This window comes from Phoenix dactylifera, unplaced genomic scaffold (genome assembly GCF_009389715.1).
Source record: "Phoenix dactylifera cultivar Barhee BC4 unplaced genomic scaffold, palm_55x_up_171113_PBpolish2nd_filt_p 000112F, whole genome shotgun sequence".
NCBI lineage: Eukaryota > Viridiplantae > Streptophyta > Magnoliopsida > Arecales > Arecaceae > Phoenix > Phoenix dactylifera.
Window position 1 is genome coordinate 749,074 of NW_024067684.1, and position 25,147 is coordinate 774,220.

General features: G+C 39.2%; 2 protein-coding genes across 4 annotated transcripts; one reads left to right on the top strand and one right to left on the bottom strand.

The window, feature by feature from the left end:
• The first annotated feature begins 1,010 nt into the window (after positions 1 to 1,010).
• On the top strand, positions 1,011 to 8,148 carry LOC103717987 (sialyltransferase-like protein 1). Of its 3 annotated transcripts, none has more exons than XM_039116575.1 (2): positions 1,011 to 2,646; positions 3,348 to 4,986. In XM_039116575.1, the coding sequence occupies exons 1-2, from the start codon at positions 1,537 to 1,539 to the stop codon at positions 3,468 to 3,470; spliced, it is 1,233 nt and encodes a 410-aa protein (XP_038972503.1). In that variant the 5' UTR covers positions 1,011 to 1,536; the 3' UTR covers positions 3,471 to 4,986. The 3 variants fall into 3 exon arrangements, with proteins under 3 accessions (XP_038972503.1, XP_026664605.2, XP_038972504.1); XM_026808804.2 differs by lacking the exon at positions 3,348 to 4,986 and adding an exon at positions 7,753 to 8,148 and having other exon boundaries at positions 1,012 to 2,646; XM_039116576.1 differs by lacking the exon at positions 3,348 to 4,986 and adding an exon at positions 7,761 to 7,854 and having other exon boundaries at positions 1,013 to 2,646.
• Positions 8,149 to 19,331: 11,183 nt separating this feature from the next.
• On the bottom strand, positions 19,332 to 20,825 carry LOC113462091. The gene is made up of 6 exons (XM_039116577.1): positions 20,722 to 20,825; positions 20,402 to 20,605; positions 20,231 to 20,323; positions 20,029 to 20,130; positions 19,613 to 19,942; positions 19,332 to 19,509 (listed from the first exon to the last, which is right to left on the bottom strand). The coding sequence occupies exons 2-6, from the start codon at positions 20,495 to 20,497 to the stop codon at positions 19,459 to 19,461; spliced, it is 672 nt and encodes a 223-aa protein (XP_038972505.1). The 5' UTR covers positions 20,498 to 20,605; positions 20,722 to 20,825; the 3' UTR covers positions 19,332 to 19,458.
• Between the last annotated feature and the right edge of the window lie 4,322 nt (positions 20,826 to 25,147).

Sequence of the window (25,147 nt, forward strand, 5' to 3'; positions counted from 1 at the left end):
TTTTAATGGATGCTGCAGCGCAGGTTCCTCCAGGTTTTGCTTCTATTTTGTTTTCACAATAACAAGCTAATGCTGGGCGGACCTAACAAGTTAAACAATTGTATTTAATCTACGCACGTATGCACTACGGCATAAATGTTGCAAAGATTGGATTAGATTAGTTAAAAAAAAATATATTTTGTATTGTATGAACCGTAATCCATGCCAAGTGCTTCGGTTTGACCATTCCGTGTGATTCCTTGTGGCATTTTCTTGCTCCAAGCTTTAGATTCCATGATAGCCATGGAAGTGGAGCACTAGCTGATGCAAGTTTTCTTTTGAAATATATTATTAAAATCAATATGTAAATAATATGAATCAGGCATGCATTTTTATGTTTTGAGCATGTATTGAAAATAAACAAAATTTTGAGGATTCCATATAAAATATATCACTATAAATTATTAATAAATTTATTAATATATTTCGGAAAAAAGTATCTATTAATCTTAAAATTACTAATCCTATGAAAATATATTAATTATTATTATCAAAATAATATTTTTATTTATACTTATAATATATTATTATTTTGATATTATTATTTATTAGAAGTAAAAATAAAGAAATAGAAGTAAAATGTTAAATAATATCATTATATAAATATAAAGTATTATAATATATTTGTATTATATTTTACAAATATAATTAAATAATAACATGAAAATAATATATATCATAAATACTATATATATATAATATTAATAAAATATAATATATTGATGGGATATTGATGTATTATTTTTTTTTTTTGTTAATTTGAAAGATATTGTTATCAAATCACTGTTTTGGAATGTTTTTGGATATTCAAGTTTGAAGATGCATTTTCCATTCAGGGCTGAGAGAAAAATCTGGGATATGATTAATTAAATGTGGATGACCTCATCATTTTTACCTTACGGCACTTTTGACGTCATTATCCCGTACCGAACATCCCTTGACAAGTGGAACAGAACAAACATTCCACCTGGGGAAGGCAAGATCAGGGGTTGGGTTGGGAGGATGACTCCTTCCTCGAGACCACCACACCCCCAAAATCCCTTGTAAAACAAACCGCCTCCGGGACGGAAGTCCCAATCCTTTGGGTACGCACCTTTATTTAACTCCCAAAATCTCATTGTCCAAGCTAAACCAAACACGGCGCTCGTTAAAAGCCGGCTACTACTATCTCCGATCTCCGGCCACCGTCGCCTCCGAGCACCTCTCTCCCTCCTCTCCGGCGCTTCGCTCTCGCCCTCCTTTTCCCTCTCTCTCTCAAGCTCTGAGCTCTTGGACCTCCTCCAATGGCGGTCGAGAGACCTCCCTCGTAGCTCCGAGAGGTGGAGCTCTCTGGTTTCCTCTCAAAGTGGGATCTTTGGTGCGTCTAGTTCCAACAAACGAGCAAAGATTGGGGCTTTTTGATGCTCTGGGCTGGAAAACGAGCGAGTGCTTGGGATTCGTGGTGTTTCACTCTTTTATTTCCAAGAGAATGCCGATTTCTCGCTGTTAGCTGGTGGGATGAAGCGATCTCTCCGGTTTCCATTTAGCCTTCTGGTGGTGGTCGCCGTCTTCACCGCCCTCAGCTGCCGGGCGGTGCTCCGCCGTGGCATCGGCGACGGATCCTTGGCGGCGGGGACGCCGCCCCTCAACGCGACACTCCTGAGGCTGGCGGCTGCGGAGGCCGGGGAGGCGGAGCTGCGGAAGGACGTGGAGGACCTCCTCGACTGGACTTTCCCGTCCGGCGTCGCCGGCGGCCGCGGGGGGCTGCGCCGCGCCGCCTCCGCCTGGCGGCGGGAGAACCACCTGGAGGCGCGGATGCGATCCGGCCCGCGGCTTCCGATCCGTCTCCGGTCACCTAAGGACTACCGGATCTTCCCGGAGTTCCGACGCACCCTCCGCGATTGGTTCCGGAACCGCCGCTTACAGCCGGAGGTCATGGCGGAGCTCGCCGCCCTCGTCAAGGGCCCCATCGACCGCCACCTCGGCCGCCCCGACGCCGGCCTCCGCCGCTACGGCTCCTGCGCGGTCGTCGGGAACAGTGGGATCCTCCTCAAGAGAGAGCACGGCGAGTTTATCGACAGCCACGACCTCGTTATCCGCCTCAACAACGCCCGCACCAACGGCTACCAGCGGAACGTTGGATCAAAAACCGGCCTTTCCTTCGTGAACAGCAACATTCTCCACCTCTGCGCCCGGAGGAAAGGCTGTCTCTGCCACCCCTACGGCGAGGACGTCCCCATGGTCATGTACATTTGCCAAGCGGTCCACTTTCTCGACTACGCCGTCTGCAATTCCTCCCACAAGGCTCCCCTCCTCATCACCGATGCCCGGTTCGACGTGCTCTGTGCCAGGATAGTGAAATACTATTCTCTGAAGCGGTTCGTCGAGGAGACTGGCGAGCTGCCGGAGAAGTGGAGTAAGGCCCATGATGACAAGATGTTCCATTACTCGTCAGGAATGCAGGCGATTATGCTCGCCTTGGGAATTTGTGATCAAGTCAGTGTTTTTGGATTCGGGAAGTCTGCGGAGGCAAAACACCATTACCACACCAACCAGAAGGCCGAGCTGGATTTGCATGATTATGAGGCAGAGTATGCCTTCTACCATGACCTGGCCGAGAGGCCACAGGTAATACCATTCCTCGAAGATTCTGGATTTAAGGTTCCACCAATCGTATTTTATCAGTGAACTGTTTGTTTGATTCGATTCATTAGGTCGGCATGGTTGCCGTGTAATTGTAATTTTGTAAGAAGAAAGTGTAAAGGGAGAAAGTGATAAACTGTAAAAGGAACAAGAAAATGATTGGTAGATTCGTCACAAGGCTTAGTTGTGTGGATAACTGCAAATGTAAAATTACAAAAGAGATTTTTGGTAAAAAAGGAGTCGCATGAGGATATATGAAGCTTGACCCCTACATGCAAAGATGCTATTTTTGTAATTCGAACCTATGACACTCAGGTCACATTGCAATAACTTTATTATTGTGGTAAGGCCTGCCCTCTAAAAGAAAGACTTTTGGTAGTAACGAAATTAAATTCTGGAGGTGAAAATTTGAGATTTTGTTCGCATTCTTTGTACACTGATAATTCGTACAGTAAATCATTGATCCTTACTTTTTGTGATGTGGTTGATGCCTTGAGAGCTATAACATTCTTCATTGAATGGGAAATATGATTCAATTAATGGCTCTATGACGTGCAGTATTCCTAGTTTGGAGCATCCATGAAACTCTGCCTCCATCTTCTTCTTCTCTTTTGTTCTATTGTCATTGACACAATGCAATTATCTAAATTCTTTTCTTTTTTTTTTTTACCTCTCTTCTTTTTCAGAGTTCAGGTGGGTGTGTGGCAAACTACTTGACTTTTCTGGCTTTCTACCTAGGCAAAATGAATAGGAAAGAGACAATTATCTTCCATATGAGATTGAGTTTTTTGGTTACTACAATGACCTAAATTGGTAGTAAGTGGGCATTGAAATGCACCCATTGCAAGCGATCATTGCATATCTAGATTACTTCTTCAATATGCTACATTGCTTGTGACCTAATTACATCAGTTAGTTTTGTAAAAAAAATTGAAGATGAATCACAAGAAATTCTTTGATACTAGGTGAGATATGTTAATAGCAACTGCTTTATCTACTTGTCGTATGTATTCAGACTGCCTTTCATCTGGCTCTTTGTGCATCATCCCCACCCTCCCTTAATACCAGCATGCAATGCAGTGGGGCAGTGACTGCATACAATTACCTCAGCAGTCTCTTTTCTTAAATGTACCATTGATGCTTTACAACAGTTAAGTATCTTATTCTTCTGGTCTTTAACTGGCTGACTTTCCATAGGTAGCATAATAGTGACTGACCATATCTCATTTTTTTTTCTTATTACCATACAACATAGTTTAAATGTTTACATTATTTAATAGAAGCACATTTATTACTTGTCTGTGATTAGTTGCATCCTGTAAATGAGCAGAAATATGCCCCTTTTTTTCCTTATTTGATAGGTCATCAGAATCTGAAGCAAGCAATTAACTTTACTCCAAAGACATGTTTTGATGTGGTAGCAGATTTTGCACATCCAGTTATAGCTTTTCATTACATCTGTACATTTAAAATAGTTTTATGGACTATACTAAGTTAATTATGTGCATACTATATGTGCTTGCTTCAATCAATGAAATTTTATTTGAGGAGAGAAGTCAAATTATTTACTTCAATGCCTCATTAATAAGTTCACTTTTTAATCTAGCAGTCTTGGTCGACATGTATTTCGCAGCATTTTGGAACATCACATGGTTATTCTTATTTATCTGCATCATCTACTCAAGGAGGCATGTCTATTTGTTTTTTATTTTATTTATTTTAATTTAAAATTATTTTTTTAGTGTGCTGTTGCAAGCATACCTTCCTTCTAATGGATATAAGTTGCACATATAACTTTCAGCCTTAAAATTTTCATCATACATATTATATGACATCCTGTGTGATCAGGAGCAGAGTTTGCTTTTAACTTCTATGGTGCTGGAAAAAAGAATGTACTGTCTTGTTCTGTTGCCGTAATAAAAGTCATTTAAACAGCAATGCTGGAAAGCACATTGAAGTTTGTGTAAGATATTGGAAAAACCAGGGGGGGACCAGGATTTTTGAAGAACACATATACATATACATATACACATACATATATATTGAATTCAGAAAGTTCATATAAAAGTCTCAATCCATATAAAAATGTAGAAAAGTTTATTAGAATAGCTCTTATTTCTTTGTTACAGTTGAAATTATTTACAGTTAATTATGTACTAAACATCCAAGTTATTTTTTTTGCTCAACATGTACAAAAAATAATCTCTATATTCAATAATCAAACATGATTATCAGCATACCATATCCATCCATTCATCCATGTATTGATCTATCTATCCATCAATCTATTGATCTATCCGTCCATCAATCTATCTATCTATCTATCCATCCATCAATCTATCAATCCATCTGTCCATCCATCCTCTTATTAATGCAGTGCCATGATATTTTTGGATCATTTATAAATGATCCAAAAATATCATGGCACTGCATTAATAATAGGATGATTGGGGGGGTTACCTTTGGTTTTAAATCTTGCGTCAGGTGGGAAAAAAAAGAATTGGGAAGAGGAGAAACAATTTGAGACTCGATAGTGCCATAATCTAAGTGTTTTTTCCTCCTTATCAAGAGAGGGATAAAGCTCTGCAATAGTTTAAGGACAAAAATAAATTGGAAGAGAGAATGCTATTTCAAGGAGAAAATCATAAGGTCATTACAGAGATCCTACAATGCTGGCATTTCTCCTGGTGCAAGGATCATATGATGCACATGATATTAAAGAGGAAGGAGCATTTGATAGAATGCCATGATCTAATCAATAATAGTTACTTATATTTTTTGATAATTATCATCTGAATTTAACTTAAGCAGCACATTTTGCTCTTGTTTTTAGTCAGTGGCTTAAAAGTAAAAGGGAACAAGAAATATATATATATATATATATATATATATATATGTTTGTATAATATTAAAAGAAGGGTAAAGTCATAGGTCAGATTAATGGATCAGAATTGAGAAATCAAGTGAACTTGTGAGAATGAAAGAAACTTCAGAGGGAAATCTTAGATAGAGGATTTGGGTTGGGGGGGGGGGGGGGGGGGGGGGTGCAAAATGTGTTTATAACTATGAAACCATAAAGGCATTAAACCAGTCTGCTGCTGAGCAGAATTAGGAAATGGAAGCTGTATGTTCTTTGAGTATGTTTAATGAGATACCTTCAAGAATATCTCGCAGATTGGTTGTACTCATACTATTGCTTTTACAAAGGAACTTTTCACACATGTTCAGATGTGAATTTTTCTATGATGGAACGAATTGGAAGTATTGCTATATAAGTAGTTTACAAGTCTCAGCTGAGCCAGTGGCTTAGGTAGAGTAGCAGATGATAGTTCATAGATTGGATGTTGCTATTCGATCTATCTCATTGATAAGTGTCAGCTACAAGTAATTTTTTATCTGTCATACCCTTACTTCAGATAAAGAGGGAAATGGATAGACATGCTGCACTTAGTAACATACTTGCATGTTTCACATATTGCATGATCTTTGTCTGATACATTCAATTTTCCTTTCATTGGCCTTCTCTTTTTTTATTGTTGCTCTTTTTTGCACATCTTGAATTCTCTAGCTGTTAGTAAATTCTTACATTAATGGCAACTACCTTCAGTTGGAGGAACCTTTCTTTGTATCCCCTCCACTAGATGCTTCCTGGCTTATTAAAAGAAAGATGCTTTTTGTGGGCCCAAAACAAACCATCATGCTGAGCTTTTTCTATCTTTGATGCTTTGTTTATTGTAATCTTCTGGAAGACATCTTCTTCATTTGCTTATCTGAGGCTCACCGAATTAACCAGATAAGAGGAACAAACTGACAAACAGCTTGTGACAGCTGCAGAATAGCGCAGAATTCTTTTACCGCTTGTCACATTTTCATTATTTACCAACTCTTTTTGCAAGCACTAGGAAACTAGTTGTTAATTCCATATGGGAGTTCCTCTGGTCAATTTTTATAGCAATGAAACAGAAGCTGATAATAAAGTTATGAGATTACATTTTACAAATCTATCATTGCCCATAGACATGCTTCAAATTATTTTTCATACTGCTGAAAAGAGTAGTACATTGTTAGATGATATTCTAATGGATGTAATTATTTGGATGTTATTGTCTCGTTTTCTCAGAGAAGGGTGTATCCATTTGTCTAGAGCTCTAGATGCTTGAGGAGAATGATAAAAATCAAAGCTTAATCTATGATATTTGGTTTTAGCCTCACAACAGCACAAGTAACATAAGTCAGGAAACCTTTTGGCATTATTTAGCACCGATCTTTGTCATATAATGAATATGACCGGAAAATGGGGACCTTGTTTTGTAGTCATCAACGCTGTGTACTTTACCATCCAATTAGCATTTGTTTTCTTTCTTTCAGTGGAGTTCCCATTTGTCATTTTTTTCAGTATTTGCTCTAGGTAAGGAATGATAAAGCTTCAGGTTTAATAAATGTAAATTTAATAGGACTAGAACTATACAGCACAAATGTACATTTTTTACAGCATTTATATTAATTAAATCTATATTTTGTTTTAGTACCTTTGCCCTACTAGTGAGGCTACTTCCATTGCATGTGAAAGTAATTTTATAGAACAAACTATTTCCAAGATCTACCGAGCCAAGTAGTGTTTTACATTGTCAAATCTTCAGCTGAACCTATGAAAACATGAATTTCATTTAGACTCTACCATGAATATTTGAAGTTTTGGAATTTTGATCAGGTGTAACAGTGGGACACTATGAACTTACTTTATTTAGTGAAGTTAAATATTAGTACCATCGTCGGCAGCTGTAGTTGTAGTTTTCTGTGTCATTGAATACTAGTTGTAGCTAACCACTAGGATTGGTATGCTTCTCTATTTATTTTTTCTACGTAACATTGCATTCTTCTTCCTTATCTCGCCTGAATGCGAGTCTTTTGAACGTTGACTTCATCCATGAGATTGCACATACAAATTACTTTGGATGCATTGAGTTTGGAAAGAATAGTGGTTTTCCTTCTAGGGGCTTCGTGATCATCCTAACCATCCTAATCTGATTTACCATTTGCCCTTCAGTATTCTATACTCTATCGGTTGTTGAAATCAGACTGTTTTATTAGACATGCAGATTTCTGGCTGATCTAAGGTTGAACAGGATTTATCCTTGCATCTATATGGGCTTGTTTAAGTGGTTAATCATGCCAAGGCATGCCTGTGGAGGTCAGAAGATGTGAGGACAAATCCCTTGCAGTCCTAAAATGTGTAATGTAATGGAAATAGTGCATATCTTTCAGGGAGAATGCTGATGCCAACAGTCTTGTAAGAAAGGGATCTGCTCTTCAGAGACTAGAAACATTGTATGACTAGGTAATTTGCTTGATATGTTCGAATGTCAAATAGTCCATTTTAACATGGATGGTGAGCAACTTTTGCTCTTTGTTAGCATAAAACTCGATCAGTCAGGAACAACAGAATTGCTGAAATGATGCTTTACAAAACCATCCCTTTTGATCTTTTGGCGCCCGATTCTTTAGGATGGAGGAGAGTATGACTCAATCCGTCTTTGATCATTGCCTTCTAAACTCTTTTGGCTATTCTGTGCGGACATTTGCAAAGCATCGCATTATGCTCTGGCCTAAATACAGGGTGTTTGTTTTGGTACTCAATATGTATTCCTTATTCAATACACATCTAATAAAATTTCGAGGAAGGCATTTAATACATTAGCATGGGCATTCTTGATACTCTCTTAATCATGTGTAGAGCATGCGAGTCTTATGAGATAGTATGGAGACTTGTGATCTCCTAGTATTACTTTTAAAAAAAAGGTTATTCATGTTATTCGATAAATACACTCAATATTAGGAGGTTCATTTGTTTCTCACCTTCAAAGAATAGCTCAATTAAATGGGTGTATGCACTAAAATGAGATTTGCTACAGCTACATGGAAACACAGTGAAAAAGGGGAAAGGAGTGTTAAAAAAGTTGATATGGAGCTTCAAGTGGGGAAGGAAAATAAAAAAAAACAGAGAGTTGCTAGGGCTTATGATCAATGGTTAAGTATGGGCACATAATGGACTCTCATACAAGAAACTATTCCAACTCAAAACGGGGCATGATGTTCATGACCGAGTACACCAAGAAGCTCAACCAAGTCACTGCAAAATGAGGATTCTTGGACCATGATCACCATCAAATAGCTCATTATCAGCATGAGCTAAAGCTTAAATCAAGTTTTGAGTCAGCAACCACTCTTCATGAGGCCTTCCACAAGGCTGGAATACTTGAGAAAGCCATTATCCTCAGAGCCAAGTAGTTGACTTACCAAGCTGGATCGTCCACTAACCAACATGAAGAAGCTCTTGGCTATACGTCCAAGCCAAGTCAACGTGAGTCAAAAGCTGCCAAACAACCCGAGCTATCTGAAGTTTGCTCTCCGAGTTCGACATGGAGCAAGTCAAATGCTTCAGATACAGAAAAAGATTTCCGAGATGGTGAAGAAGACAAAGGAGATGTGCTAGATTCGAACATATATGAATGATAATAATATCGATCTTTATTCCTGCATCGACTTCTCATACAGAAAAGAACTGAAAATTGGCAGAGAGTGGATCTTCTGCCCTAACGTGGTGTGTTATTAGAGAAATGCTTATATAATCGATAGTGGCAATAACATGAATATAGCTTCCAAGGAACTTGTGGAGAAGCTAAATCCGGAGACTGAGAAACATCCCGGTCTCTATTAGGTCATTCGCTTTATTGACTTAGCCCTCCGATGAATCACAAGTGCTTTGTGTCCTTCAGTTGAAGCAAGGGATACGTTAGTGAACTTTGGTGTGATGTACTTTCCATGGTACTTGGGCAAACCTGCTATACAACTGAGATGCGCTTCACAAGGCAGAGGAGAGGAAATTCTTCAAATTGGTTAGGTGTAATGTCAAGCCCCCGGCCCGAGATCGTGAGCCGGGGGTCGCGCCAACCGCCGCACACCCGTAAGGAACTCTCTCCACGAGCATGCAAGGCATCTAAACCAAAACACCTCAATTATGTAATTCTAAAATAATTCAACTGAAATAAATGCAATCTTATTCCATTGACTAACTCAAGTCATAAGGTCTCACAAGTCTAAATACGCAGCGGAACAATAAAGATAAAACATCAATTTAAACAAAGCCTAATCTAGGATAACTTGTGCTTCAGTTCTTCTAGTCGCTCTCCCATTTTAAATCCCCGATAGGTTAGTTCTCAGAATCTGTAAAAACAGTAAGAAATCGTATAATGAGCTAGACAGCCCAGTAAGTAATAAACACCTTAACTAGTCAATTCATATAATAACATAAAATATAAATACAAATTGCGATGAATCAACATAATAACATAATCAATTCCTTTTCAAGCACAAATTCATTGAAATCCGTATCTTTCAAATATCCACATACATAATCATAAATCTGATTCGAAACAAATCACATTCATCTCATCAGTCTTTAGCTACGACCACACTTATACCCTGTGGCTAGGCTAGAAACAAAACCGCACTTATACCCTGCGGAGTGGGCCAGAATACCACACTTATATCCTATGGTGGGGCCAGAATTGCCAATGCATAACCCCCTATTGGCAGGGTCCAGAACATAGCCAGGCTGAGAGTTCTAAATCTGATGCACATCAAAATTCTTTTGTAACATAATAGATATATCATAATCCGATCTAAATATGCATATACAATGCAAGAACAGTAATATAACAATAGTCTGAAAAATATTATTCCAATTCACATATCCATTTTTCATTCAAAGCATCATCTCGTAAAATTCATAAATCACATATAAATTCATTAACAATTTATTCGATGCAAAAATAATATTATATAAATGAAGAGTCTAGCGAAGGCAGTTCATTACTTACATTGAACGCGATCCAATTAATCTCACAAATCCCTCGCAGAACTTAATATCCAAAAATCATATTTTTCTTTTAAAATTCATCACAATATATATATAAAACTTAAATCTTAACATCCTCCCAGGACCGAACACACGGAAGTATCCGACATTCCGGGTTCAGGTTTGTATTCGGGTTCATACCCATAAACCACCCTCTCCCTTTATTTTTTTTTTTTATTTTTTTTGGTTTCCTCTTCTTTTCTTTTCTTTTCTTTCTTTTCTTTTCTCTTTTTTTTTCTTTTCTTTTCTTTCCTTCCCTTCCCCTCCCTTTTTTTTTTTCTTTTCTTTTCTTCTCCTCCTCTCTAGAATCTTCTCCCGTCTTCTTTCTTCCTTCCCCCCTTTCTTTCTTCTTTCTTTTTCTTTCTCCTCCTCCTCTTCTCCCGACTTCTTCTCCTTCCCCCCCTTTCTTTCTTCTTCTTTCTTCTCCCGCGAAGGGAGGTCGCAAGCTCGGGAGAAGCCAAGTCGAGGCCGGCGGCGCCCGCGACGGCCGGCCCTCTCCTTCTTCCGCGGAGGAGGCATGCGGACGGGAGAAGAAGAAGAGCCCGCGACGGTCGGCCTTCTCCTTCTTCCCTCTCTTCTTTCTTTCTTTCTTTCTTTCTTTCTTGTTTTCAATTGGTATACAAAGAAATGAAGGGTAGAACCCTTACCTCAGCCCCGGCGAAAATCTGGCGGCTCCTTTCCGGCGGCAACGGAGAAAGAGGAAGATCGGTGCCGTGGCTTCTTGGCTCTCTCTCTCTCTCTCTCTGTGTGTGTCTCTCTCTCTCTTGGGCAATACGAAGAAGAATCCCCCCTTCTCCCTCTTCTTGGTGTGGCGGCTCTCCTCGGTGGCCTCAAGGAGAAGGAGAGGAAGCCCTAAAAACAGGCTTCCTTCTTCTTTGGGATGGAAGGAATTCCATCCCGTTGCCTCACGTGCGTTGCACGGGAGGCCAAGGTTTGGGACTGGGCCGGTCAAATGGACCGAGCCCAGTTCCAGGGTCTCACATGTAAAATGACAATAACTGCTACACCAAAAGAGTTATCCAATTCAGCGAGAAGGTCAAGCTTCATTAGGAGCTGATGGCTATCAAGGGAGAAGGGAGAAGAGAAAATTTTCTCCCCAATGATCCCTAGAGCCCTTTTTATATAGACTCTTGGAATAGGGAGAAGAGTAAATTCTTTGATTATGTTTGAAATGATCCCTAGAGCTCTTTATATAGGCTCAGGCATGTCAAAAGAAGTAAATTCCCCTCCCGTGGATTGATGACGTGTCTTTTTGTGCTCCTTTGATTCTTCGGCTTATTGCATCTTGGCCGTCCATGCTTCCTTTCTTCTTCGAGGGATATTTCTATGCTTGCTCTTGCGCTTGATGCATGACACATGTCATGGCCTACTTCTTTTGAAAATTTTTTAATGTTTGCTCCCTTGCTTGTGCGCGGATGCTTGCCACTTGGCCGTTGACCAATTTAGTTTTTAGATTTTTAAAATATTTAATTTAATTCAACAATCCCCCACATAAATTAAATATTTAAAAAACTTAAAATCAAAATAAATTTAAAAATTAAAATAAAGTGCTGAATATCTTATATTATGTAATAGGTGTAGATACCTTTCAGTTTGAACCTTCACTTAGTGACAATTGATTACCTCTGTGGAGCCAAGGTGTACTATGCCTTAAACCGTGGTCCATGGCTTAGATTTCATCAACAGTATACATAATATAACGTGAATATGCTCGAAGCGGGTTTGCGCTTTCCGGCCATGCACAGGTATCTCTTCATGTGTATTATTAGGAAACAGCCCACTTTTCACAATCGCGGTCTCACGACTACACGCATATAAATAAATCCTAAAAAGGGTACGAGCAAGTAGGTACCCTGCCTCATAGGTCTCGGATTCATTAAGAGTAAAAACTCAACCTAACCCTTGCTTTTTATGAGCACTGTTGCCCTAGGGATGGGAAAAACAAATAGTGCTCCTCATTAGTCACCTATCTAGCTTGTTTCTACCCATTGAACCTTTTCAGGTTGGGTTACCACCGTGACGACTTTACTTATAGGCTTAGTCTCATCTCCCTCGACAACTCTAGAACCACTATTCTAGACAATCCTCTGGTAAGCTGATCAGCTAGATTTCTTTCGGATCTTATAAAATTTAGTGCAATCAAGTTATTCTTTAATTTGTATCTCAATAATTTGTGGTGCACTTTCAAGTGCCTATTCATTTTCATATTTGCATTTTCTTGATTACATTTATCTATAGCAGATCTGCAGTCATAATAAATAGATATAGAAGGTAATGGTGAAGTCACAAGAGATAAATCTATCAGTAGATCTTTAAGCTACTCGGCCTCAATGCTAGTGGTATCTAGGGCAATTATTTCAGATTCCATAGTGCTCCTGCCACTACAGTTTGTTTGGTAGACTTCCATGATACAGCTGCGTCTCCTAAAAGGAAGATAAAGCTAGTGGTGGATTTGGTGTCAACTGTATCACTGATCCAATTGGCATCACTATAGCCTTCCAGAACAGCAAGATAACCACAATAGTGAAATCCCAGAGATATGGTACCCTTAAGGTACCTGAAAATTCTTTCTAAAGCAGTCCAATGATCATTATTAGGATTGTGAGTATATCTACTCAATCGGTTCACAGAGTATGCAATATCAGATCCGGTATAATTTGCAAGAAATCCTAAAGAACCAATGATCTGGGCATACAAGTTTTGATTGATTGGATCACCTAAGTTCTTCCTTAGATGAAGAAAAGGATTATAGATGTAGATACAGGATGCCAATTAGAGTAGTAAAACTTTTTAAGAATCTTCTCCGCATAGTGGCTTTAGGATAAAGTTATTCCATCTCCTAAATCTTTTATGTCAAATTTTAGAGATAAAAATTGTTTTACTTCATTAATAATTTCTAAGTCTGTTCAAAAAATTAGGATATCATCTACATATAGACATAAGATTATAATTTTGTTATTTCTTTTTATAATATACACATTCATCTGTGTTATTAATTTTAAATCCATTAGTTAGGATTATTTCATCAAATTTAAGATGACATTATTTAGGAGCTTGTTTTAGACCATAAAGAGATCTAATCAACCTACATACCTTTTTCTCTTGACCTGAGACAATGAAACCTTCGAGTTGGTCCATATAGATCTCTTCATCTAGGTCCCCATTCAAGAAAGCGGTTTTAACATCCATTTGATGTATAACCATCTTATGAATTGAAGCCAAGGCAACAAGGATCCTAATGGGCTAGCTACATGGGCATAAACATCAAAGAAGTCAAACACAGATTTTTGAGTAAAATCTTTGGCTACTAACCTAGCCTTGTATTTTTCTACAGTTTCATCTGGCCTAAGTTTATTCTTAAAGATCCATGTACACCCTATGGGTTTATTTTATGGAGGTAGGTCTGCCAATTCTCAAGTGTGATTTTGAATTATGGATTGCATTTCATTATCTATTGCTTATTTCCAAAAGGGAGCATCTAAAGATTTCAAGGCATCCTCTAAAAAAGTAGGAGAGTTTTCTATTAGGAATGTGTATTAGTCTTCTCTAAAGTTCTTTTACTTCTTCTAGGTTCAGTTTCTTCTTCTTCTTCTTCTCTAAATCTGGTTCTACTAGAACTAGTCCCTAAATTATTATTGATATTTATTTGATCATTTATCCTTGTTTTAAAGGTAAATATACTTTCAAAGTAGATTGCATCTCTTACTTCCATTATGGTGTTGTTATTAATTTTATTTATTTGAGAGTTAAACACTAAAAATCCATTAGCATTACTCTCAATTGCAAATGCTATAAATATTGCATCTACTATTTTGGGTCCAATTTTTTTCTTTTATTTTCTGAAATTTTTAATTTAGCTAAGCACCCCCACACTTTTAAGTATTTTAAGTTAGGTTTTCTATGTTTCTATATTTCATATGGAGTTTTATCATTATGTTTGAATGTAATTCTATTCAAGATATAAGATGCAGTTACTAGTGCTTCTCCCCAAAGATTTTCAGGTGCACCTGAACTAATTAACATAGAGTTAACCATATCCATAAGGTTCTATTCTTTCTCTCAGCTACTCCATTAGATTGGGGTGAATTAGGAGCTGTCACTTCATGAATTATCCCATGTTATTCACTGAACTGGGTCAGCTCAAATGAGGTATATTCACCTTCTGTATCAGACCTTAAGATTTTAATCTTTTTATCTAGTTAGTTTTCGCCTCTACTTTATAGACTTTGAATTTATTTAAGATCTCATTTTTAGCTTTGATAAGATAGAGGTGACAGTATCTAGAAAGGTCATCTATGAAAATTACAAAATATTTGTTTCCACCCTTTGAGGTTCTTCCTGAGTCACATAAATTACTATGTATAAGTTCAAGGAGATCAGAATCTCTACTTACAGAGTAGAAGTGCCTTTTAAGTAATTTGGTCTCTACACATATCTCATATTTGTCATTATTCTTAAGTTTTGACTTTGGGATTAAGTTCAAGTGCATTAAAAAGCAAATACAATAATCAAAATTATATCTTCACAAAAGGCCTTTGACTCTCTTATATAGACCTAAGACTCATGTGCCATACATGGCATGTTGGCAAGATAATTGGAACTACTTCCTAATCAGCCACATGGGGAAAAAATTCAAATTCAAATTCAAACTTCTCCCATGCAGGGCACATGCTGAAAATCAAATGGGGAAGGAGAGTAAATGGGTTAGACCCATTATTGACTTTAGTAGTACTCTTACCAATGGCTGAAATCAAGCCTAGGGTGGTGAGCCAGAGCCGCATTTGATTCCGCCACCTTCTAAAGTTTTGACCATCAAACTTTTCAGGTTTAGCACTAAGATTTTCAGATGTGTAGGAAGCTATTAATTTGTAGCTTAACACAGTTTTGACACCTGTAAAAATGAGAAGGTTTATGTCAAATTATTGAACTGATATCTAATTTGAACTTTAGATGTCTAGTTGAAAAATCCAAAGAATAACAGGCAGATCAGCTCTAGATCGGTGGTGGAGCACTTGGCTTACTTAAGTACCAGCCTTTCTTAGGAACGTATGCTTTTTTGACAAGCTTTTCTTAGACACTGTTATTCAATAGATAATTTTACTAGATATCATTCAATTTCATCCTAAGTGCAATATTAAGCTAGCTCCTATGAATTAAACAATTTTCGAATTTTTGTTTGAATGAAATCTGTAAATTACTCCGTGAGGAGTCCAAATGGAGGTTTAATAAACCTCTTGGAGGTTAGGCAATCTAATATTTTGCCTAAAAAATTAAGCACTAAAGTAAAGCTAACATAAATGTGTAACAGTTAAAATATAACAATTTACGATTATATAGCAAACTATATAATAAATATTGTAATTTAAAATCTAGTGCTAAGAGTATATAAACTTTCCTGGATTGTTAGCCTAGATGCACAAATATAATTGATAAATCAATAATTAAATATTTCTAATATTCAAAAACAGTAAATAAGAAGAATAAACTAGCAAATAATTAATTTGACAATATAATAATAAAATGAAGAAAAAGAGAGAAGATGGCCTGTGGATCGAAACATGCTGATGCGTTGTCCCAGAAAAATTTATGCCCCCCACGCACGGGTCTGCTGGCATAGATCTTCTAGAGATACGACGACCTAATACAGAACTATGTCTTCCCCATCAGTGCGCCTTTAGGGAAGAAAGAAGAGCACGTTCACGCTTGCAGATAGCTCAAAAGAAACTTAGAAAAATTATGAGGAGAAGAAGAAAAAATTTTATTTCTTTTCTTCCCAATGATCCCTAGAGTCCTTTTTATATAGACTCTTGGAATAGGGAGAAGAGAAATTTTTTGATTGTGTTTGAAATAATCTCTAGAGCCCTTTATATAGGCTCAGGCACATCAAAAGAAGCAGATTCCCCTTCCACAGATTGATGACGTGTCTTCTTGTACTCATTTGATCCTTCGGCTTATTGCATCTTGGCCGTCCATGCTTCCTTCCTTCTTCGAGGGGCCTTTCCATGCTTGCTCTTGCATTAGATGCATGACACTTGTCATGGCCTACTTTCTTTATAAATTTTTCCATGTTTGCTTCCTTGCTTGTGCGTGGATGCTTGCCACTTGGCCATTGACTAATTTAGTTTTTAGATTTTTAAAATATTTGATTTAATTCAACACTTTCCATCAGTGAGGACGGTCTAGGGATGCAGTCCCTTTTGAAGAGGCGTGAGATGTTCATTGCTCGGCACGCGGTTCGGTTCATGTTAGAGCCACACGGATTTTAGAGTCAGGTGATGGCACGAGATACGGTCGAGGGGGTTCAAAGGTGACACAGAGGGGTCGTCGAGTCTCTTTCATGTGGCACGAGATCGAAAGGTACCTGCCGACCGCGTCGGCAAACACCAAGTGGTTGATAGGTGATAGGCGGAGTATTGCTATGACCAGTGATCTGTGGGTGGACGCCCTTCCTCTGAGGTGATAGCCGACCATGGTTGATACAGAGGCAGCGGAGGGGCTGCGGATGTGCGACCTCCTAGCACCAGGAGGGGCAGAGTGGGACAAGGCCAGACTTCGACAAATGTTCGGGGCACACCTAGCTAAAGGATCCATTCTCTTCCGGTACCAGGATGTGCGGGGCCAGATGTCAGGGTGTAGGGTACCTCGTGTCGGGCCAGTGTTAGCTTGGGAGACCTCTCCCATGTTATCCAGCTGGAGCATGAGCCGGGGTCGAATTGTACTTGGATTTGGAGGTCCGAGCTCCACCCAAGGGCAACCCTCTTCTTATGGAAGGGGATGTGGGATCGCCTTCCGATGAGAGCAGTGCTGAGCAGGTGTGGCTGGGGGATCCCCGTAGAGTGCGAGACATGTGGAGCTGAGGAGTCGGTGGACCATGTGCTTTTCCAGTGCACATGGGTGAGGTCGACATGGCAGTGGTCAGGGATCCCGTAGGAGGCTCGGAGTGAGAGGCTACAGTTTCTACAGGTGATGAGATAGTGGCTGGCCAGTTCGCGGACTTGTTAGAAAACTATTAGAGCGACTTATACGGCACATCAGATCTGGCTGGTAAGGAATGCTCGTATCTTCGTCAAGTGTAGGGTATCACCGAGGTTTGTTGCGGAGTTTGCTCAGACACAGGCCACGGAGATGAGGCCCACCCACCCTTCATATAGACCTTTGATAGCTTGGGACACCTAGAGTTTTCTCTCTGCTCCGGCAGCTCCTCAGACGGTGTTTTTCACTTGGGAGCTCCCACTCCCGAGCCTCCTCAAGGTCAACTTCGATGGGTCGGTGCTGGATGGCGGTATGCAGGGTGGTGTAGGTTTTATTATACCGGGCCTGCGTTCTAGGGTGGTGGCGGCAGGTGGCTGCCAGCTATTTGACACGTCGGTTCCAGGGGCAGAGTTTAGAGCAGCCTGGGTGGATTTTCGACATGCGCGGGTGGTGCTGCATGCCACTTCGAACATTCTGGAGGGCCACTCGGCCACGATCATCGGGTGGATTCGGGGGGGTCGAGGGGTGAGAGCACAAACCACCCCTTGATCCGGGGCATAGAGATGATGATGAGAGATGGATGGGTCTTTCAGGCAAGCATGTATTCAGAGAAGCCAATGGAGCGGCTGACTGGATGGCTGCCTATGCGGCCTACCACTCAGGATACACCCTTTGGTTCGGAGAGGAGGAGTTGCCACTTGCACTCCACTAGCTGTTGTATTTTGATTTTATTGAGTGTATCCGTACATGTACTATATGAAGCATCCATTTTAAGTGCAAAAGAAAAGAAAAGAAAAGAAAAAAAATCTCCCAAAGGCCTTCGAGTTTGAGGTGGACTCAACAACATCCAACAGCAGCTTCTATATCGTTTGAATTCAGCTAACGGCAGCCATCTCGTTGTTTAAGGCTTCAACAACCAAGTCTAAGCCAGACTCTAAGACTAGATGATCCGACGACAGCTAGGTCAAATCCTTTCTGATGGCAACCCTTCTAATGATAGCTAGGTCACCATCAGTACGAATTTTGTTCCAAAAGCTTAGTTTTGCAAGTTTTTCTTATTCTAAGTGAGTTAGGACTTCATTTTTGATTTATAGTTGGAGTTCTAAGAGACCTCATGAGTTGCATTCATCGCAAGGGCCTTAGAAAATTATAAATAGGACCTTTATGTACTTTGTTGTCATCCTTGAAGCTATTTTTCTCTCAATTTCTTCTTGTCTGATGATACACTTCTCAAGGGCCATGGCCCATGGTGAGATGTGGGGTTCCAAGAATGAGACACTTGCGAGACAATTGTGCTCTTTGATCGAGGCCTTGGGAAGATTGGAGGTGGGCACTACAAGAATAATGGTCATTAGCGACGCATTTTTTGGCCTTTAACGACGCTTTTAAGCGTCGCTAAAAACCATCCCGACGCTTTCCTAAGCGTCGGCAAAGCGTCGCCTATGCTACAGTGGAGAAAATGTTTTCCGACACGTCGAAAAGCGTCGAAAATTAGCAACGCTTTACCGATGCTTTTTGGCGTCGGCAATTAGCGACGCTTTAAAGCGTCGCGAATTGCAATTTAACGACGCTTTAAAGCGTCGGTAAATTCAACATTTACCGACGTTTTATAGCGTCGTTAATTCAAACTTACCGACGCTTTAAAGCGTCACTAATTGATTTCTGGTCGAAATTTTAACGACGCTTTAAAGCATCGTTAGAATATTAATGTTTTTTAAAAAAAATTTAAAAAATTTTTAAACCCTGTTTACAAAATCAAAGCCACACACACTAAGCGAGATATACACAAAATCAAACATATTTATCTAAACATTCATATTGTCAAATTACATTCATACTATCAATTTACGTTTACAATGTACTTCAAAAGCATAAAAAAATACATATAAAACTCCAAAATAAATGCTTCAGGGGTCGCTAGCATGACCATCTCTACGTGCAGATGAAGTATCAGGAACCTGTAATAAAAAAACTTAAGCAGTTAAGAATACGAAAATTATTAAGCTCTTTAAGAAAAATATGATACTTATGCAAAATGTTCAAGTAGATGTAGTAATTTACCTGAGGAGGGACAAACTGATGCAACAAAGATGTAATCTGATTAATCTGAGCCCTCAAAGATTGCATCTCTGTCTGGTGGCTCTGCTTCAACTCTTTTATCTCTGCCTTCAGATCATTAACCTCTGTAGTGCTACTACTCTGTCTAACATCTTGAGTATATATACCCACTGCAGACAACTGAGTGGGGGTAACTCCAACGCCATAACCCCTCACTCGACCATAACGCTCCGAGCCCATCAATTCGGTAAACACCTGAGCTTCGACACCTCTGGTGTTGCCGATTGAAGATGACTCTCCGATACGCTCTGAAATAAGGGATATAGCTCTGTCCTATATCTCTCAAAAACAATCAAATTAATTTTTAAAAAATTAAAATATATAAAAAATTATTGCAGAAATTATTAATAAATACATACAACTATATCTCTCGACTCCTCTCGGACAAAGCTGCCATCTCGGTGGGTGTGAGTCATCTTATAGAACTCCACCTCACCAGGTTTCCTCCCATGGTCTTCCATCTACAACAAAAAGTATATTGGAAGAGTTTCATCTTATAGAACTATATCATGATACATGCTATATGATACAAGAGTTTCAAAAAGTTTAAAAAAAACTTACGAATTCAGCTCTGAGCCTCGTATAACTCTTCGAGCCTGAAGTGTGAGGAATTGTCTGAGATGCTCGTGCGGCTCGACCAATGTCAGAATATGTCTACCACGAAAAAAGTAAACATTGTAATATATTAAATATATTAAACATTATATAAGGTATTGAGAGAGAATACACAACCTGTCCTCTCTCGAAAAACCAATAGTGAACAAGCTCCCTCCACTGATGATGGTATACATCAGGAGGACAAACACGAGCAACCTCCTCCTCTGTCATACCCTTGCGCTTCCAGTCGGCCTTCAACTTCGACTTATATTTTTTTCATTTGCGGTTGAGGGACTTTAGCACCCAATCATGGCTCTCTGGAGGGAGCACAAACTTTTTCTACACCAAAATAAAGAATGTCATAATAATATTAAATCGAAAAATTAAATTTATAATAGTAAGCAAATTAACATACAGTAGCTATCAAATTAACAATATTAAATTCAATTCTTTACCTGGACAAATTTAAGAAACTCAACTTTATAAGAAGGAAGCATATCATTCCACTTATGATAGTTGAGCGGACACAACTGACCCCTACGCGCAACTGATCTTAAGAAACTTGATAAAAGGCTTCCAGCCCTTTTGATGGGCTGCCCTAGTTCGTTGCATTCGACGACCATCTTCTCATCCTCACGAAGCTGCCACACATCCCGTGCTCGAGAGGAACCCCGTGTCAACCTCACTCTCCCTTGTTCATCTATAAAAAATAATAATTAAAACATTGGAGGCAAATTAATTAAAATAATTAGATTGTAAATGAACTTAATATATGCACTTTAAATCAAATTACCCTGGATATGCAAGTCATCCATAACCTCCTGGCCTGGATGTTGCTGAGACTGGAACTCATGTTGAGACTCGGACTCATGCTGCTGGGGCTGCTGGGATCGCATGGACTGAGCAGAAGAAGATCTCACCTGAGACTGCTGGAACTCCACATCTCTGAATCGTTTTCCTCGGTGCATTTTGTTACCTAAGCAAGTACTTAAGCAATTGAAATCTGTTTAAAAATGCAAGAGTAACTAATGTATAAATCATAAAATATTAAAAATTCATGGGGTACTCCACAGAAGGAAAGGCCCTGATCGCTAATGTATAGTAACTAGTAATGCAATTGCAAGAGTAAATAATTACAGTCCAAATCTTCCACTGGATAATGAATCAACCAAACTCAGAATCATTTGATTCAGTTCTCACGAAATAATTTATGGTTCGATTATGTCACAGTTGTCTACTTCTGATGGGTGGACTCCCTGTCTCAGGAGCTATTATTCATCTTATCTGAATGGAAAACTGGTTTCGGTCCTGAGATACAATCAATGTTGAACACTCCGAGTCCAGTCATGCACCTTCAATCGTCTGTCAGAGTCTGGAATTCTGATTATGTACTCTGTCATCCAAATTGCACACAATATATTGCAAAACCTTGAGAATGATATATCAAATGTTAAAAAAATACTGAAGTGAGAAAATTTCAAGCATCTAATTGCAAACAGTGGATGAAGCACAAACCTTTCCTCCAACTAGACATTGAGGTGTAGAAGAATGAAGTTTCAACAACTACTAATAAGTTACCCATGTATGAGATTTGCAAGCTGCATTAAGCTCCCGACCTCCTCTCTTCTCTTTTTGCATGCAGAGTATGAAGTTCCTTATCATCTATAATCACTGAAGGCTTTTCAACGTTTAAATCTCAAACAGTCAGAAGAAAGAAAGAACTTGAATGTGGAAGAGGAGAGAGACAGTTGCTATCACATATAGTAAGATAGACAGACACATACAATGACAGAGGACAATGACGCATTTATATCAATAGCCCACAAACTTTTTGCATATGCCAAGAATCAGATTAAGGAAACATTCTGCAAAAGGAATTTTTCAACACTAGTGTTGTCGAATATTTATCATGGCATCCATCAAGGTCTTCATTTGTTTCTCTCTTTTTTCCTGAGACCTTCCGACATTATTCAAGTCTATACTTGCCACCATGATATATAGGCATGCCATCATAATTGTCAAACAGGTAACACCACACCTCATGTTCTTCTCAAGCATCTCCTTGACTAACCCAGTGTACTCTAACACCAATTTTCCAACATAAACACATCATAAATTCCTCATTTGCAAAAAAAATGAAAGGGAAAGAAAATGAAAGAGGTGCAAACTATTCATCTCTGTTTTGCTAATTTCATATGCAGGAATTTTAAAAATACCCAACATTTTTAGCCTGAGACATTGACTAGTGAAAATTTTGTCAAGGCTCACAAGAGTGTTGTGTCATAAGATAACATATTGTCCACCTAATGTGACCCCTTCTGTGTTATCAGACATCTCATTAGTAATTCTTTCTCATCTAGTCTACTAAATCCAACGGTACAAGTAATTGATTCAAGAATCTTGGTCAATATAGTCTTAGTTGTATCACACTCATTATACTTGGTGCAAGTCCAACCAACTTAAGACATCCTCAAAGCCTTCCCAATGCAGATCCAGTTAAAAAAACTGACTCTGCTCCAATTTCACAGTTATAAACATTTGCAAGACACAACGGAACTAGATCCTAAATATAAGCAGTCAGTTTATATTGAAAATCTGGATTTTGGTGGTTTGGATCGGCTAGAATCTTGCCCTACCTAGTTGAATGCACATCTTCAGGAATATAGATATATTACACTGATATGACTGTTCTCCATAATGTTCACAAAGGAAATAAAAAGGATGCCTTGGAAGTAAAAGTTAAAATCCATCTAGTCTTGCCCATTACCCAATTTCTTCACCAAATTCTCTTCATATAGATATCCTCACATTCTGACGTCAGCTAGCCTTAAAATTGCATGCTAGTTTCAAAGTTAAACCAAGCATCAGATAATAGAGTGGAACACCAAATTAAAAGATATCAATGAAGTGCCAAAATTATATAATTATAATTCCAAAGTACAGCAAGTTTAAAATAGATTATATAAATATAATTCCAAAGTACCGGCAGTTTAAAATTTATATAATTATAATGAAGTGCTCACCTGCAGTGAGTGCAGTTTGTAGTGTGCAGTGTGCTTGATGCACATCTCTGAAATGTTGTTTGGTGCATAAATCTAGTGCAGTTTGGCAGTGTTTAAGTGCTGCAGTTGTGTTCAGCGTGTATGTAGGTTAAGTGTTTAAGCGTGTATGTAGGTTAAGTGTATTAACTGCTTGAGTGCAGTCTGTACGCAGGTTGAAGATTCTAGATGGTCACGCATATGGATGCAAATGGGCCAGGCAGAGTAATCATTTCCACGAGTAGAATAGTGATTCTTTTTTTTTCTTTTTTGTAATCTCCACGAGTGGCAGAGTAATCATTTCCGCCAGTCACGAAATGAATGCAAGACATGCTTGTCAAACACTACTGCAATCACAGGACAAAGGCGACCTCGGCCAGTTCTTCCCTTAGATTTCGATTTGACTATCAACCAACCATGCCTTATTCCAGATTAAAAAAGAAATGGTAGTTTGGCTGCAGGAGAAGGAGGATAATACCAGCTTATTCTGCACTATCCCCAAACGAATATGGGGATTATTACAGGAGGAAGCTTGGGTTAGCAGTTGAACTCACCTGAGCAAAGACTCGTACGGTAGCGAGGATCGCCCCTTTCCAGGAGAGTAGAATCTTACAAACTCCTCCTATAACGGATAAATGAATTTAATGACCAGATTATAAATTCATGAAACAGAGAAACTAGAACAAAATTCCTAAACAATCCGATTATAAAAACAAAAGAAAATCCAAAACATCCAAAATTTAAAGATCGAAGCAAGAGAAGAAGATCCCAAACCTGGCCTTGTCCCTGTCCTTGCCGGCTCCAAACTTCAAACGCCGCGTGAGTGCTCTGCGGAGGAGGAGGAGGAAGATGTTCACGGAGAGGAGGCCAACGGAGAGGGGGAGGAGGGAAAGGAGATGCGGAGGAGGAACACGATTTGGGGTCGCTCGGCGGAGGGAATGGCTGAGATCGGTGAAAAGGGTTGAGGAGGGAGCTGGGAGTCGGTCGGCGTGAGCTAGCTAGGGATTTAGGGCTGCGGAGGGAGAAGGTCGATTGGGTTTTGTTGTGGGAGGGATAAAGTCCGTAAGCGTCATCGTATTTTCCCGTTATGCCGGCGCTTATAAGCGTCGGCAGATGTTTTTTTACCGACGCTTCCTAGAAGCGTCGGCGGTTACTGTGGGGAGAAAAAATTTAGCCGACGCTTTTATCTAGCGTCGGCAATATAGAGTCGGCAAAAACTATTTTTGTTGTAGTGGGGGCACTAAATGTTCGACGGGGAGAAGAGATGCGATGCCTTGTAGTTACCCGTTCTAGTTCTAGATAATTATTCTTTTCTTTAGCTCTTATCCCTATTTTCTTTTAGTTCTAGTTTAGAATTTACTGTTGCTTCCATTTTATATTCACTTTTGCCATGATTCTCATTTGTGCTATGCTACTTAGGTCTTGTGCAAGATAGGAGTTTTCTCACCTGCATCAGATTTTGATAAGATCCTCCTCAAAAAACTTGCAAAGAGAGTGATCTCTAGCTATGGGCAAGTCTCAAAGTCTGGAAATTTTCATTTATCTTTCATCATATTTGGTAGCACCTCGTAGTTTATCATTTGTCCTAATTGCTGGCCAACTGGTGCAATTCCATTCCTTCACTCCTTCCTCTCTTCCCTGGGAAATGGCATCACCTTCTTGAAACTAGCTCTCAATAGTTTATCATGTTTTCAAAAGCATGTTACATCACCATCTAACATCCTTCCACCGAAGAAGGGGCCTTCTTGCACTCTATTGGAGAGTTGCTCTCAATGCTGTTGTAATCTTGTCTACTTGTTTTCTTGATGTTGCTCTCCTCCATGCTACGTAAAACGGTCCCCGC

Bases quoted from the DNA above. Each gene is read 5' to 3' on its own strand.
- LOC113462091 (XM_039116577.1), bottom strand. From the start codon at position 20,497: ATGACAGAGGAGGAGGTTGCTCGTGTTTGTCCTCCTGATGTATACCAT. The intron at 20,324-20,401 runs GTTGTGTATTCT...TTTTCGTGGTAG, and splicing joins GGTTTTTCGAGAGAGGACAG to ACATATTCTGACATTGGTCG. The intron at 19,510-19,612 runs GTAAATTACTAC...TTTTTATTACAG, and splicing joins ATCAGTTTGTCCCTCCTCAG to GTTCCTGATACTTCATCTGC.
- LOC103717987 (XM_039116575.1), top strand. From the start codon at position 1,537: ATGAAGCGATCTCTCCGGTTTCCATTTAGCCTTCTGGTGGTGGTCGCC. The intron at 2,647-3,347 runs GTAATACCATTC...CTTCTTTTTCAG, and splicing joins ACCTGGCCGAGAGGCCACAG to AGTTCAGGTGGGTGTGTGGC.